The following is a 15,902-nucleotide window of genomic DNA, read 5'->3' on the forward strand; positions in this document are numbered from 1 at the left end:
GTGGTCAGACCCCTCACCTAGTGAATGGTGATCCCGAAGGGAAGGCTGATATCCTATTTGTTATTTGTTTCCTGTACCTGGCGCAAGATCGGACATATGTTAGGAACGGTGTTTGTCAGTGTTACCTGAGTGGAGGCTGGGGCGGGGAGGAGAAGGAGAGGTGTGAATGAGTTACTGCTTTGAAGCGCACCCATTCCAATTAGATGTGAGTCAAGGGCGGGGTGGTACGATTCTGACTAAACTCCAGGGATTTATTTTCTTTGCAGGACCTGCATCAGTAGTGCCTCCTTCCAAACCTCCCGTTAACTGCACTGGCCCTCCTGAAACCCCTGTCTGCACAGAGAAACTTGTGGCCCCTGAGGAAACACCCACCGTCCCCACTGAAATATCCACCATCCTCACAGAGAAACCTGTGGCCCCCATAGAAAAACCGACTGTCCCCACCGAAAGGACCACCATCCCCACTAAAAAGACCACCATCCCCACAGAAAAGCCGACTGTCCCCACCGAAAGGACCACCATCCCCACTAAAAAGACCACCATCCCCACAGAAAAACCCACGGTCCCCACCGAAAGGACCACCATCCCCACTAAAAAGACCACCATCCCCACAGAAAAACCCACGGTCCCCACCGAAAGGACCACCATCCCCACTAAAAAGACCACCATCCCCACAGAAAAACCCACGGTCCCCACCGAAAGGACCACCATCCCCACGGAAAAACCCACAGTCCCCACTGAAAGGCCCACAGTTCCCATGACACCCCAGCCCAGCCCAACTCTTGTACCCACCTGGCCAACAGTTTTCGTGATGCCAAGTACCTCCATGACCACCGTGACCCCGGCCGCCACTGCAACCGCAAGACCTACTCCAGGTTTGTGGTGGAGCATCGGACAAAGAGCTGAAAGTCAGAGACAGTGATGAGGAGAGGGGGCTGGGGAAACGGACGCTTCCAGTAGAAAGCTGCAGTCTCAGAGGAGAGGGGAACCAGACACGATGACTTTAGAAAGGGGGATGAGGACGACCCTGAGTGAGAGGGCCACGGTGGGGCGGGCATGGGGGAGCGGGAGTTGTTGGGAACCAAGCACTGGACTTACTATTGCTTTTTTTTTTTTATTGAGATATAATTCACTGCCGTAAAAATTCACCCTTTCAAAGTGTACGATTTGGTGGTTTTAGCATATTCACAGGACTGTGTAGCCATCCTCACGTTTCCACGTCAGGACATTTACATCACCCCATAAAGAAAGCCTGTACCCAATAGCCGTCATGCCCATTCCCCCCGCCCCCCAGCCCCTGGCAACCACGAATCTGCTTTCTGTCTGTTCGGTACACTTCATACCGTGGAACTGGCTTCTTTTTTCTCAGCATATGTTGTTGTCAAGGTTCACCCAGATTGTAGTTTGTGTCAGGACTTCCTTCCTTTGAATGGCGGAGTAACATGGGCCTCCTTCTTCAAGAAGAACGGGAGTGGGGGGTAGAGGGGAGACAGGAGGAAAGCCGGGGGCTTGACGGAGGCTGTTTTCCCCTCAGTGAGCTGCCCACCGAACGCCCACTACAAGCGCTGCGCCTGCCCAGCATCCTGCCAGAGCCCCGCGCCCAGCTGTGGGCTCCTTTGCAAGCCCGGCTGTGTCTGCGATCCTGGCTTTCTGTTCAGCGACTCCCGCTGCATCAATGCCTCTTCCTGCAATTGCTCCTACAATGACAATTACTATAAGGTGAGACCCCAGGATGCCCGGATCCTCTGAGGGAGACTGCGAGCCGAACGCCTGGGGTCCAGCGCAACCTGCTCCCCAGGTGACGTGAATTTGGCTCCATGGGACATTCCCAAGGGGTCGCTCTCCGGCAGCTGTGACACGGTGGTGGAGTCATTCATTCGGTGTGTGTTTTTTTTGCCTTAATTTTATTATTTTTTTTTCTTGGCCACGCCACACGGCATGTGGGATCTTAGTTCCCTGACCAGGGATTGAACCTGTGCCCCTTGCAGTGGAAGCGTGGAGTCCTAACCACTGGACCACCAGGGAAGTCCCTCGGCTCTGTTCACACAATAAATACTTGTTAAGCACCTGCTTTGGCCCAGCCTGACACTAGGCTGTGTGGAAGATCCTGTCAGCCCGTGGCCCTGTCCTCGGTGCTCCTGGCAGCTTTGATATTTCTGTATTTCTCCATCCTGCACTGGCAGCCATGATGCATTAGACCATAGACCAGCCAGGTGGTGCAGGGCCCTTATCTCCATCCTGAGGAAAGTCAGGGGTCCCTGAGTATACAGAGAGCCCTGGACACCAAGTGTGTTCAGGCATTTTCAGGGCAGAATGAGGCATTCCAGAACCTTCTTCCAACGGAACCTGCAAATTTTGATAGGCTAGGTCAAAGGAGAGGAGATACTGTTCTTGTCTCTCCTAATTGATGCCCATCCCCATCCCCCCGGGAGATTCTGGTGGAGCACAGGCTCTGGGCCAGCGCTGTCCAAAAGGGATGGCGTGCAAACCTCACACAGCATTTACTTGTCCTAATAGCCACATTAAAAAAAAAAAAAAAAAACTACAAGGAGGGAATTCCCTGGTGGCCCAGTGGTTAGGACTCCACACCCTCACTGCTGAGGGCCCGGGTTCAATCCCTGCTTGGGGAACTAAGATCCTGCAAGCCGCAAGTGAGGCCAAAAAACAAAAAAAAGAAAAAGTACAAGGAAACAGGTTAAGTTAACTCCAGTCATCTACCCGTTTTAGCATGTAATCAATGGTTATCAATGAGATCATTTACGTACGTTCTTTTTTTTCCTACTAAGTCTTCAAACTCCAGTGTGTATTTTCCACTTACAGCCTACGTCAGTTTGCACCGGCCACATCTCAGGAGCTCAGTGGCATGTGGCTGGTGGCCATTGTATTGGACAGAGCCGCCCAAGAGTCAGGCCAATCTGAGGTCAAATCCCCGCTCCGCCACTCGTTTGCAGAGTGACCCTGGGCGAGGTTCTTTCTTGCCTTCTTCAAATCTGTTCCCATACCTATAAAATGGGCACAACAAGATTTTCTACCTCATTAGGTTGTTGTGAAGGTGAGATTAGATCCTGACACAGAGCAAGTACTTAATAAATGCTAATCACTATTGTTAGCAATTTATGGTAAATATATGTGACCTGTAAAGTAAAAGTTCGGTCAGCTATTCATTAGCATCAGTTCCTCTTCTCAGCTCCGGCGTTCTCCCCACGGGGCGTCCGAGTTTCTTGCTTGCCTCTTCGGGGGCCCCTTCCTCCTCCAGCCCTCTTGACCGGTCTCCCGGGCGTCCCTGCGTCAGTGTTGGGAGTCGCTTCAGCTGCAGCCCGGGTAGAAGTATCTGTCACAACCATCAGTACCAAGCATCTCTTCCCTCTGCCCCGGGAGACACATACGAACTTACTGTATGTTCACTTATGCATTCAATAAGCGCGTATCGGGTACCTTCAACCCTCTCGGCATTGGGGTCACCACGAATAGGGCATGTCCTTGCTCTCCTAATGCTGTCAGATTCCGGGGGGCACATAGGATGTTGGTGCGTTCTTTCATTCAGTAAGTATTTATTAAATGAGAACTCTTTTCCAGGCACTGTGCTACGTGTTGGCGCTGAGATAGTGAGTAAAGATAGACATGGTCCCTCGCAGGGGCGCTTATCAAATAATCACAAAGATGAATATAAAAGTGCAATTGTGGTAAGTCCTGGGAAGGAAAGGTACCCAGAGGTAGTCAAGGAGGTCTGGAGAGTCTTCCTGAGAAGGTAGCAACCCTTGAGCTGAACTCCGCTAGTTGCACAGGAATGGGTTAGAGAGAGGGAGAGGGACACGTTCCAGCACAGCATGTGCAAAGGGCCTGGGTTGAGCAGGAATATCTGGTAGGTGATGAGGAGAGGAGTCTGAGCAAGGTGAGGTCTGCAGGAGGAGAGAAGACTACAGCATGGGATGACAGAGTCTGCCCAGGAGCTACGGCCTCATGACTCCGGCCCTCTTTCCCTCAGCCAGGGACGGGGTGGTTCAGCCCCAACTGCACAGAACGTTGCCGCTGCCAGCCTGGCGGTCGGACGGAGTGCCAGCCCTATAAGTGCGGGACACATACAGTGTGCCAGCTGAAGAATGGCCAGTATGGATGCCACCCCTATGGTGAGACCCTCAGGCTGTTCCCACCTGTCCATGTGGGTGTGACACCAGGGTCCCCATCCTTCCCTCGACCAGGGGAGCCCGGGCAGGCCACTGGGTGGGTGAGGTGGGCCCTGGGGCCTGGCCTGGTGAACCAGCTTCACATGTCCCCGGTGTCCCCTCGGCAGGCACTGCCACCTGCTTCATCTACGGAGACCCTCATTACTTCACCTTCGACGGGAGGCACTTTAGCTTCATGGGCAAGTGCACCTACATCCTGGCCCAACCCTGTGACAACTCGACAGGTAGGCCCCTGGAGATGCCCCCCCACGGCCTGGGCGTGGGGTCTGAGATCAGAAGAGCTGGGCATGGGGTGCACTGGCCGGCAGGAAAGGGCCAGAGCCGCTGGCAGGGGCAAGATGGGAGCAAGGCCGGCGGTCGAGCAAGGGATGACACATCCATCCCCAAGCAGGACTTTATGAGGACCAGACCATGGGGAAAATGCAGGTTAGGACTCCTCTCTGGATCCGTCGCTTCCTTGGCTGGCTTGGACTAGGGAGTGCCTGGCAGAGGAGGTCCCTGTCCCCTGGGGGGACAGATTCGCGGCACACAGCCCCGCGCTGTTCTGGACGACGCCCCACTCCTGCCAGGGTCCTTCCTCCCCTCTTGAACTGTAGAGCCGCCACCTTTGTGGCCCTTTATCCTCGCAGGGCGCCGGGCTGGTTGGGGGTGGCACCCTCAGTGGGTGCTCAGAAATGCTTCTGGAATGAGCCCCTGGGCGCACTCCGCCCCTCTCCCTGCCCAGAGCCATTCTTCAGGCTGACGGTGAAGAATGAGGAGCGAGGACAGGAGGGCGTGTCCTGCCTGAGCAAGGTCTACGTGACTCTGCCCGAAACCACCATCACCCTGCTCAAGGGCAGACACACGCTGGTGAGTCCGTTCTCAGCCCTGCAGGGCTGCCGGCCTTGGCTGTGGCCTTGTCCCGCCCATCTCCTCCAGAGCATTCCACGTGGAGCAGAAGAGGTCATTAGCGTGGCGGTGGGGATCTGGGAGTCCGCTGGGGGTCCTCCTTGACCCCCGGATCTGTCTCTCTGTCTCCTCCCTCGGCCCCGCCTTCCAGGTTGGGGGTCAGCGAGTCACCCTCCCAGCCATACCTTCTAAAGGCGTCTTCCTGACTCCAAGTGGGCGATCTGTGCAGCTGCAGACGGCATTCGGTCTGCGGGTGAGATGGGATGGTGACCAGCAGCTGTCTGTGAGCGTGCCCAGGTGAGGGGGCGACCCAGCGAGGCAGCTACCACTCCTCCCACCCTGCCCCTCCCTCTCCCGGGACCCTCCCATCCCCGGCCCCTGCCATCCCAGGTGCTAATTCTCAGTCGTGGGTAGGAGACACCTAGCTCAACGGGCAGGCCTCCCTTTGGTTGAGGAGGGGGAGGAAATGGTTTCAGGGCAGTGTGATAGTAGCAGGATATATACACAAGGCTTTGGGAATGTTCTAGAAGGAGTTGCTAATGAGTCGTGGGAGCCTTCAGAAGAGTGGTCCCTTGACTGCTGTCTTCAAGGATGAGTAGCTCCTCAGATGGCCAAACAAGGGAAAGAAAGACTATAGAAATAGTGAACAGTCATTGCGAGGGAAAAAGTAGAATGTCTTAGGGCCAGCAAGAAGTTTGTTATGGCTGGAAGATGAAGTGTGAGCAGAAGAGGACGAGGGGAGACGTCAAGGTGGCTCGAGAGTGAGAGCTTGGGGCCCTTGCGTGCCTGGTGCCTGGCGTGGAACCCTTGTTCCGAGTCTGCACCTCTGCATCCTCCACCCGCCTCGTGCCAGTGGCCCCCGCGACTCATCCCCTCTCTGCTGTGGTCCCTCAGATGCCGGAGGCCCCTTCTCTCCACTAATGCCTCCTCCTCCCCTCCCCCCGGCCCCCCCGCAGCACCTACTCTGGCAAACTCTGCGGTTTCTGTGGCAACTATGATGGAGACAGTAGCAACGACAACCGGAAGCCGGATGGTAGACCAGCGCGAGATGAGATGGAGCTGGGTAGCAGCTGGCAGGCCTCGGAGGATGAAGACCACGAGTGAGGGCCTCCCCGCCTCCGTCTCCACCCTCCTGCTCCTTTGCCCCTTTGAGGAACCAAGAACCCCGACTGGCATCACCCCTTTTCTCCTCTGCTGCACACCCCCACGTCTGTCATTCTTCTCCCCACTCCCATTCCCAGCAGAGTTCATTGCCACCACGTTCACCCCCAGCCCCACCATCAGTCAGTTGTCCCCAGGCGATTGTGGGCAGCCCCGCCTCTTGCTTGCCCGGCTCCAAGTTTTCCCACCTCTTGGTGTTCAGATGTTCTCCACTAGGGGATGCCGAGAGCCGGGAGACTGCTGGGGCGGGCTGGGCGTGGAGGTGAGCCTCGGTCCTTAGGGCGTTTGGGGTGGGTCTCTTCCAGGTGCCAGGAGAACCAGGCATCTCCCCCATCTTGCGACACTGCCTTGCAGAACACTGTGTCAGGGCCAGAGTTCTGTGGACGGCTCACGGTCTCTCACGGAGCTTTTGAGTATGTGCGGGGGCCCGGGGTGGGGGGACAGGAAGGGCCATGGCGGGGGGACCAGGTCCTCCGTGGCAGGAGGCGGGAAGTTCTGCCCCCTCATTCCTTCTGACCTGGCCTCTCTCCTCAGGGCCTGCCTGCCTCACCTCAGGGCCTCTTCCTTCTTCGACAACTGCGTGTTTGACATGTGTAATTTCCAGGGGCTGCAGCAGACGCTGTGTGCCCACATGTCGGCCTTGACCGAGACCTGCCAGGATGCCGGCTACGTGGTGAAGCCCTGGAGGGGACCCCAGTTCTGCCGTGAGTTGTACCAAGATGAAGGGCCCCTTCTTTCAGACGCAAACGCAGTGGAGGGCCGGCGGCATCTGAGAGTGGTAGCACAGGCTGGGCGGCGCCCTGGTGGAACCCCTGTGCCTCCACACTAGGACAGGGAAATCTGCAGTCAGAAACATGCACTGAGAAGATCACACGGTCACCTGCAAACTCAGAAAGGCTTCCCAGGGTTTGCTCCCAGCTGTGGATTTTCCAGGCAACACTTTCAACCTGGATCCAACTTGGTTTTGTTACCTCTGATTTGGGCCCTGACTGCACTTTGACCTCTTTTTGCTCTATTAAAGTCTTAATTAAAGCTCTTTGGGGGAAAAAAAAAAAAAAAGAAAGAAAGCTTTCCCAGCTACCTGAAGGTACGGGTATGCAGAGCAATGCATATGTGTGTAAATGCACACCCAGGTCGAGGGATGCACATGTAGAATACACAAAATGTGGATACAGTACAGACTGGTGGGTGGGATGGCGCGTCATGACGGCCCCACAGCTCCTGGGCATGGCCCAGCCCTCTGGGGAGCCTGCTTTGGGGCCTTGATGGGGCCACATGGGTTCCCTCTGCTCCCCTCCACCCTACACAGCAGTGCCGCTGAAGCTTCTGGGTCAGTCTGCTCCCGTGGTCCTGCCTCTTGGCAGTTCCCTGCAGGCCCCCTTCCAGGCCCGGGACGTGGAAGCTGAGCTCCTCGGTGGTTTCTCCCAGTCACTGTCTTCTTCTCAAGATGGGGCGGAAGCCTCTAGCCACCGGCCTTTTGAACTCTGGGCTGGGAGCTACCTCTTTCCTCTTTTCCCCATCCCGCCTCACCTGTGCTCCCCCCCTCTGCCAGCGCTGGCCTGTCCACCCAACAGCCGATACACCCTGTGTGCCAAGCTGTGCCCCGACACCTGCCATTCCGAGTTCTCGGGCATGACCTGCCAGAACCGCTGCGTGGAGGGCTGCGAGTGCGACCCAGGCTTCGTCCTCAGCGGTCTCCAGTGCGTCCCCAGGTCCGAATGTGGCTGCCTTGACCCCACGGCCGGCTACTTCAAGGTGAGCCGCTGGGGCTGGGCCTCTCTCAGCCCTGCAGCCAGAAGGCACTCATCCCAGCTCTGAAGTCTACGGCCAGCTTGTGGGCACGAGAGAAAAGGCGGGGGGCGGGGGGCGGCGGGGGGGCGCGGGCTGGGATTAAGGAACTTCGGGCTTATGTCTAATTTCCCTTTTTCTTTCTTCAGCTCTAGTACTTTTCACCCCTGCAGACGGGGATGGAGCCATAGCACAGTCATTTCCCACGCTGCCCAGCACAGCCTGGGACCCCTAGTTCTCTCCCCTCCTACCTTCCCTGCCCGTCACATCCCTGAGTCACTTTCCCGGTTTCTCATCCTCTGAAGGCCCAGGCATGTCTGCATGTCACCTGTACTCTTTCTCTCCTACTGAGGGTCCCTTTCTCTGCTGAAGGATTTCATCTGCTGCCTGGGTCCCGTCTTCACCATCTTCTCAGAGGCAGCACTTGGAGCTAGACTCTCATCCTTGAAACTTCTCTCTCTCTTCCTTTCCCTGTCCCTCACCCGAGGCCTGGGGTGACACTGATGTCCATCCCAGCCCCCTCCCACCTGGTGTCCCCTGGGCTCTCCCTGCTCGGTGCCGCATTCCAGGCTGGCCCACGGAACTCTCCTCGTCTGCGCTTTGCTCTCTCAGTTTCACCTTCTTTTCAGCCCTTCCCTGCTGCTCTGCCTCCCAGGCACTATGCCTGTTAGCCACTCTCACCTCCTTTGAGGCCCTGTTGAAATGCTGCTTCTTCCTTGAAGCCCTCCTGAGAAGCATCTCTAAGCTCTTGTGGCGAGCGCCGATTGTCTGTGTCAATGGCACGAAACTCTCCCTGGGTGCCCTGATTATCGTCTTTGGGTGCAGAGTGTGTTGGACCACGTGATCTATCTGTTTACATGTTGACTGCCCTCTCTGGACTGTGGGTTCTGTTAGGGCAGGGGCCTCATCCATCCAGCTCGTTACTGCCCTCTCTGGACTGTGGGTTCTGTTAGGGCAGGGGCCTCATCCATCCAGCTCGTTACTGCCCTCTCTGGACTGTGGGTTCTGTTAGGGCAGGGGCCTCATCCATCCAGCTCGTTACTGCCCTCTCTGGACTGTGGGTTCTGTTAGGGCAGGGGCCTCATCCATCCAGCTCGTTACTGCCCTCTCTGGACTGTGGGTTCTGTTAGGGCAGGGGCCTCATCCATCCAGCTCGTTACTGAATCCCTGACGCCTGGCACAGAGCAGATGGTAACTGTCTGTTGAACTAGTGAACAAACAAACAGTGGAGTGACTGAACGAGTGAGCGAATGCCAGAGTTTTGCAACCAAGCCTGGAGCTTTGGGATGACACGAATGCCTTCCTGGTGAGCAGGTCGGTGATCTGAATAGCGGTGCTAATAGATCAGGGGATAACTTATTTCCCTTCCTTCGGTCCGTCCGCCAGGTAGGGGAGCGGTGGTTCAAGCCAGGCTGCAGACAGCTCTGCATCTGTGAGGGCAGCAACAGAACTCGCTGTGTGCAGTGGAGGTGCCAGGCCCAGGAGGTGTGTGGTCGGCAGGATGGCATCTATGGCTGCCACGCTCAAGGTGAGCAGTCGGAAGAAGGTGCTCATGGGGGCTGCCCATGTGGCCTCGAGCAAAGGCACGGTCCTGTCCTAACGCAGAGAGCTGGAGCATAACCAGGGGGCTGGAAGGCAATTGCCCAGAGCCAAAGCCGCGTCTTCAAGGACCCAGAGAGTGAGGCTGGGGCAGTCCCTGACCTTGACCTCTCCAAGTCACACCAACCACCCCGATGAGCCATGGTTACCATTCCAATGTGGACTCGCCAAGATGGCAGCTCAGGGTCAGTGCCTCTCTGAACGCCATCTCCTCCTGCCCAGGGTCCGCTACCTGCACTGTCTCGGGGGACCCCCATTACCTGACATTCGACGGAGCCCTGCACCACTTCATGGGCACCTGCACCTACACCCTGACCCAGCCTTGTTGGTTGAGGTCCCCAGAAAATTACTTCGTCGTGAGCGCCACCAACGAGTTCCGCGGCGGAAACTTGGAGGCCTCCTATGTCAAAACCGTCCAAGTGCAGGTCTTCAACCTCAGAATCTCCATGATCAAAGGCCGCAAGGTCATGGTGCGTGCCTGCGCCGGCCTCCCCGGCCCCAACCCCAGCCCACGCTGCATCTCTTCTCCGCATCTCCTTGCCTGCAGGCCCTGTCTGGCAGACGCAGCCCCAGTTTCTGAGACACCCCCGCCACCCCCTCCTGCTCCCTGGTCTTGGCCTCGTTGTTGTTCTTGTCCCAGGCACCTTTCCCTACAGTGTCCTTCCTGCCTCTGTAGCTGGACGGTCGCCGGGTGGCCCTGCCCGTGTGGCCTGCACAAGGCCGGGTGAACGTGAGGTCCAGTGGCTCCTTTATCCTCCTCTACACGGACTTCGGGCTTCAAGTTCGCTATGATGGGAACCACCTGGTGGAAGTGACCGTGCCCTCCTCCTACGCTGGCCGGCTCTGCGGGATGTGCGGTGAGTTCCTAGGGCACCAGCAGGTGAGGCCGGGGTCATGGGCTGGAGCCTGTCCCGGTCCTGCTCATCCACACATGTGATTAGGCGTCCTTGGTGCTTGTCGACCTCTTACTTGGTTGAAGGTGTCGTGCGCTAGGGTAGGCATGAAGGGAAGCCGAAGATGAAGGAAGAGAAAGGGCTCATCTTGGTTGGTTGCGTGAAGAGGGAGGGATGCTTCTTGGTCCCGGGGCTGAGTTCAAGGCCTCTGCTGACTGTTCCGTCCTGCAGGGAACTTCAACAACAACAGCCTAGACGACAATCTGCAGCCTGATAAAAGGCCTGCAGTCAGCTCCGTGCACCTGGGGGCCTCCTGGAAGCTAAATGAGTTATCTGAACCTGGGTGAGCCGGAACGGGGGCGGGGTGGGGGGAGCTGGACCAGGGGAAGAGGCTTGGTGGGCAGCCTGGAGGTGTTCCCTGTGCATCCCCAGTCTTTCCTGGAGCTGATGACTGATCTGTCTCTTGGGAAGTCCACCCTGAGATCTAACCTTGTGCTTTCCTGCTGCATTTGCTGACCTTACTACTTGAGGCCATCACTGTCCTCTTCTCCCGTCCTTACTCCCCGCCCTGTTTCCCTCTCCACTTTTGCTCTGGCTTTTGGAAAGCTTCCTCCAATCCTAAGCTCCTGTCCTTTCCCCTCCTCCTCTGTCAGCTGCTTTGCTGCGGGTGGCGGGCCCCCCAGGTGCCTGGGGAAGAAAGTGACGGAGGCCTGGAATAAGAACTGTGATATCTTAATGAACCCTCAGGGTAAGCCACGCAGGGGGCCCCTTTTTGCTCCCCGGGGGCAGGAGACAGAGGAGGGGCACTGAGCAGGGAGGGAGGAAGGGTGAGACAGGAAGTAGTGGCCCTCAAGAGGCAGGCAGATGGAATGCAGAGGCAGTGGTCACCTGGGAACGCTGACGGATCTGTGGCGTTTTTTGCATCTCAGGCAGTAGGTTCTCAATAATTACGGGTTCTGATGGAAATGGATGTTGAATTTGCCCCAGAACAGCCGCGTGGTTCTGCTCCCTCCCCAAGCTTAGTCTCACCTACGTTTCATCCAGGACCCTTCTCCCAGTGCCACGGGGTGGTGGCCCCGCACTCCAGCTTCACCAGTTGCGTGTACGGCCAGTGTGGGACCAAGGGCGACACCTCGACCCTGTGCCGCTCCCTGCAGGCCTACGCGTCCCTGTGCGCCCGCGCAGGCCAGGCCCTCGCCTGGCGGAACACCACCTTCTGCCGTGAGTGACCTGACAGCCAGGAGGAGTCCCGAGAGCCCTGCCCTCTCTTCCTCTCCCTAAATTCTGCTCCTTCACTCTTCCCTTCGCAGCCCGACCCCCAGGCCCCACGTGGGACCCTCCTCTGTTCCCGTCTCCCCAGTCTCTCGGAGCCCAGCCCCCATCCTCTACTTGTCTCCCTCTTCTGGGATCCTCCATCCGATTCTCACTTCACCAAAAAGTTCTGATCTCCCAGGAATTCCCTGGTGGTCCAGTGGTTAGGACTCCGCTCGTCCGCTGCAGGGGGCACCGTTTCGATCCCTGGTTCAGATCCCGCATGCCATGGGGCGTGGCCCATAAAAAAGTCCTGATCTCATTTGGTTACTGCCTCCTTCCCTTCTTCCCTGGGCCAGCTCTGTGGCCTTTCTTCTTTCCCAGAAACGCTTTTTTTTTTTTAAATTGTAGTAAAACATACAGAACATAAAAATTACCATTGTGACAATTTTTAAGTGTCCAGTGGCATTGAGCGCATTCACCTCATTGTGCAACCATCACCACCATCGCCCCCAGAACTTTTTCATCTTCCCAAACTGAAACTCTGTCCGCATTAAACACTGTGAGTCCCAATCCCCTCCCCCAGCCCCTGGCAACCACCATCTACTCTCTGTCTTTGTGAATCCGAAGACTCTAGGGACCTCATCTAAGCGGAATCACACGGTATTCATCTTTTTGTGACTCGCTTATTTCACTTAGCTTTATATTCCCAGGGTTCACCATGTCGTAGCAAGTGCCAGAATTTCCTTCTTTTTAAGGCTGAATCATATTCCGTTGTATGATTGGACCCCATGTTGTTTATCCATTCGTCTGATGGACGTTCCCAGGAACTCTTTTTTTTTTTTAAGATTTTTTTGATATGGACCATTTTTAAAGTCTTTATTGAAGTTGTTACAGTATTGTTTCTGTTTTATGTTTTTGATTTTTTTGGACTCGAGGCATGTGGGATCTTAGCTCCCCAACCAGGGATGAAACCCGTACCTCCTGCAGTGGAAGGCCAAGTCTTAACCACTGGACCGCCAGGGAAGTCCCTCCCAGGAACTCTTGATGCCCCAAGGTCAGAGAGCTGAAAATCACTCTTCCTTCCTAAACACCAATTTCTTCTTAGCTCTGAACTGCCCATTGGGCAGCAGCTACAGCACCTGTGCCAACCCCTGCCCGGCCACCTGCCTCAGCCTGAGCGCTCCATCATACTGCCCATCCTCGCTGCCCTGTGCCGAGGGCTGCGAGTGCCAGAAAGGCCACATCCTGAGTGGGACCTCCTGTGTGCCCCTCAGCCAGTGTGGCTGTACCAGCCAGAGGGGCTCCTACCACCCGGTGAGAGGCCAGACCACAGGGGGTGCCCTGCCCTTCCCAGCTCCCCGAGTTTGGGGGCCAGAGGGCTCAGAGCCTGAAAAGGCGCAGGGTGGGCCAGTGCTGGGGGCTGAGGGGCAAATCCAGAAGCCAAGAGCCTGAGGAAGGCTAGTGATGGAGGCGGGCAGCCAAGGGCAGCGAGCCTCATGGGGGCCCTGGGGTGCGGGCAGCTCCGACCACCTCTGGCTTCCAAGTTTCTATCGGCTCCACTGATGCCTGCGCCCCACAGGTCGGGGAGAGCTGGTACACGGACAACACCTGCTCCAGGCTCTGCACCTGCTCCGCTCACAACAACATCTCCTGCCTCCAGACCGCCTGCAAGCCTGGCCAGATGTGCGGGTCCCGGGATGGGCTGATACGGTGCCGGGTGGCAGGTAGGCCTCCACTGAGTGTGGAGGAGGACCTTCAGCCACCAAGACGAACTCTCCCCAACTCCCCCTCTATCAAGAAGGGCTCCTTGGGGTTCACTCATGGTTCCCCATGGCAGCCGTGGACTTAGACGGGATAGTATAAGTCTCTCCCTGGCCGAATGACACCTGCCCCACCTCCTCGTGTCTTGACTCTCTTCTTTGTCCCCTTCCCTTCTGAGGCTCCCTCTCCTCCCATCCTTTCCTTGAGGCAGGGGAGAAGGCCTGTTCTCGCTAGAGGCTGGACCACTCCTCAGCCACCTGTCTGTCCTCCAGGGATGGGAGAGTGCCGCATCCGTGACGCGTCCCACTACGTAAGCTTCGATGGCAGTTACCATGCGGTCAGGGGCACCTGCACTTACGTCTTGGTGAAAATATGCCACTCCACCATGGACCTGCCTTTCTTCAAGATCAGTGGCAAGAATGGGAAGCGGAAAGACCAGCCCCACACTTTCTACCTCCGCCAGGTCCACGTGGACATCTTTAATACCCTGGTCACCCTGAAGAAGGACCAAGTGCTGGTGAGCGAGGCCGGCGGGGAGGACATGGGCTCTGGGGACGGGGCTCTGGTCCTTCTTCCTGCTCACGGGTCCTGCCCTCCTCTGTAGATCAATGGCACACGGGTCACTCTCCCGGCGACCACCCAGATCCGGGGAGTCAAAGTCATTTCCAGGGACGGCTACACCGTGCTCACCATCAACATTGGGGTGCAAGTCAAGTTTGACGGCAATGGTTTCCTAGAGGTCGAAATCCCCAAAGCCTATTATGAGAAGGTGAGGAAAACACCTGGGTCTCTTCGTAGGGGAGTCAGCCTGCAGGGAGGGGGGCGCCTTTCTCTTAAAGGGGATGCCGACAAAAAATGCCCTCTGCCATCCCTGGCACTGAAGATCCCTGGATCCCCTCTGCCCACACAGACCTGCGGCATGTGCGGGAACTTCAACGGCGAGGAAGAAGACGAACTATTGATGCCTAATGACGAACTAGCCCTGGATGACGTCATGTATGTGGACAGTTGGCAAGACAAGGAGATCGACCCAAAGTAATTGTCCCCGAAGAACCTCTGCCTTTGCATAGGAACACGAGTTGGGATTCTAGACTGTATGGCCCACCTGGGATGGGAAGACCAGAGTGGTCCTTTGTGCGTGTAACTTGACAGGCAATGGCGTCTGGGTCCCAGGAACCTATATGGGGAAATGAGAAAGTCTTCCTGTCTTGGCTTCGAAACGTGGGAGGAGACCGAGGCCACGTGGAAGGCTGGCCAGAGCTCAGGCCAGCTTCCCGGTGAAGACAGGAGGCGTATTCAGGGTGTGGTTTAGGAGCGCCAAGTCATTATCATAGATGAGGCAGTGGCTGTCCCTATGATGATGCCCTTTCCCTTCCCAGTTGCCAAGAAGATGACAAGAAGACTGAAGCAGAACCTCAGGAGAAGCCAAACACGAACTGCCAGGCAGCTGACCTGGCAAGAGCCCAGGAGCAATGCCAGGCGGCTTTCCAGGCTCCAGCCTGGGCGAACTGTGCCACCCGCGTGATTCTCAGTCCCTTCCTGCTCAGATGTACCCACAGCCTCTGTGAGTTTGGAGGCCTCAACCATGCCCTCTGCCAGTCTCTACAAGCCTTCGGGGCCGCCTGCCAGGCCCAGGGGATCAAGCCTCCGATCTGGAGAAACAGCAGCTTCTGCCGTGAGTGTGCCCTCGGGCCGCCCTCAAACTGCTCCCAAACCCTCTTCCCATCTGTGTATCTCTGAAAGCTCCCCCATTCTCCATTTCAGTTGTCCCCGACCTATTTCTGACCTCATTTTCTCTGATGTGGACCATTTACGGCAAGCTCTTAGCTAGTGCCCCATACCACCAGGACTGCACGGGCTGCTTGTCAGCAGCTCCTTTCCAAAAGAAACGTGATCATGTTAGGCCCCTGCACGGCTGTTGCCTGCAAGTCCAAGCTCCTCTCTGAGATGTCTGAGAGATCCTGCAAGCTGTGCCCCTCCCCCACCCACCCTTTCCTGTGCGCCAGAATCACCTGCATCAAACCATCCCATTCTCCACACAGGCGTCGCTTTCCCACACCCCTCCCTGCCTTTATACATACCACGCCCTGCACCCGAAAGGTTCTTTCTTCTCCCCTCCTGGCAGACTCTGAGGCATCCTCCTCTAGCTCTTTCCTTCAAAAAATTTTTTAAAAAATTATTATTCACATACCATATTCTTCTACCCTTTAAAAGTATAAAATTTACTGATTTTCAGGATCTTCACAAAGTTGTACAACCAGCACCACTATCTAATTCCAGAACCTTTTATTTTTATTTATTTATTTAGGCTGCGCCGGGTCTTAGTTGCGGCGTGCGTGTGGGTTCTAGTTCCCTGACCAGGGATCGAACCCCA

At 56.5% G+C, this 15,902-nt stretch overlaps 1 protein-coding gene across 1 annotated transcript in view; it reads left to right on the forward strand.

The window, feature by feature from the left end:
- The window catches only part of ZAN (zonadhesin), a 32,054-nt gene that overhangs the window by 7,842 nt on the left and 8,310 nt on the right, over positions 1 to 15,902 (forward strand). Inside the window, exons 13-34 of the mRNA XM_089895737.1 lie at positions 267 to 875; positions 1,535 to 1,719; positions 3,986 to 4,127; positions 4,292 to 4,408; positions 4,909 to 5,033; positions 5,224 to 5,369; positions 6,029 to 6,172; positions 6,539 to 6,646; positions 6,768 to 6,937; positions 7,786 to 7,988; positions 9,408 to 9,549; positions 9,843 to 10,090; positions 10,297 to 10,477; positions 10,745 to 10,856; positions 11,167 to 11,261; positions 11,558 to 11,734; positions 12,873 to 13,081; positions 13,347 to 13,491; positions 13,801 to 14,045; positions 14,133 to 14,297; positions 14,439 to 14,563; positions 14,908 to 15,203. Of these exons, the coding sequence (XP_089751863.1) occupies positions 267 to 875; positions 1,535 to 1,719; positions 3,986 to 4,127; positions 4,292 to 4,408; positions 4,909 to 5,033; positions 5,224 to 5,369; positions 6,029 to 6,172; positions 6,539 to 6,646; positions 6,768 to 6,937; positions 7,786 to 7,988; positions 9,408 to 9,549; positions 9,843 to 10,090; positions 10,297 to 10,477; positions 10,745 to 10,856; positions 11,167 to 11,261; positions 11,558 to 11,734; positions 12,873 to 13,081; positions 13,347 to 13,491; positions 13,801 to 14,045; positions 14,133 to 14,297; positions 14,439 to 14,563; positions 14,908 to 15,203 (4,089 nt within the window). The remainder of the gene's footprint in view (positions 1 to 266; positions 876 to 1,534; positions 1,720 to 3,985; positions 4,128 to 4,291; positions 4,409 to 4,908; positions 5,034 to 5,223; positions 5,370 to 6,028; positions 6,173 to 6,538; positions 6,647 to 6,767; positions 6,938 to 7,785; positions 7,989 to 9,407; positions 9,550 to 9,842; positions 10,091 to 10,296; positions 10,478 to 10,744; positions 10,857 to 11,166; positions 11,262 to 11,557; positions 11,735 to 12,872; positions 13,082 to 13,346; positions 13,492 to 13,800; positions 14,046 to 14,132; positions 14,298 to 14,438; positions 14,564 to 14,907; positions 15,204 to 15,902) is intronic.

Source organism: Delphinapterus leucas, chromosome 15 (assembly GCF_059928025.1).
Source record: "Delphinapterus leucas isolate spDelLeu-1000000601 "Yukka" chromosome 15, BTC_Dleu_Yukka2, whole genome shotgun sequence".
NCBI lineage: Eukaryota > Metazoa > Chordata > Mammalia > Artiodactyla > Monodontidae > Delphinapterus > Delphinapterus leucas.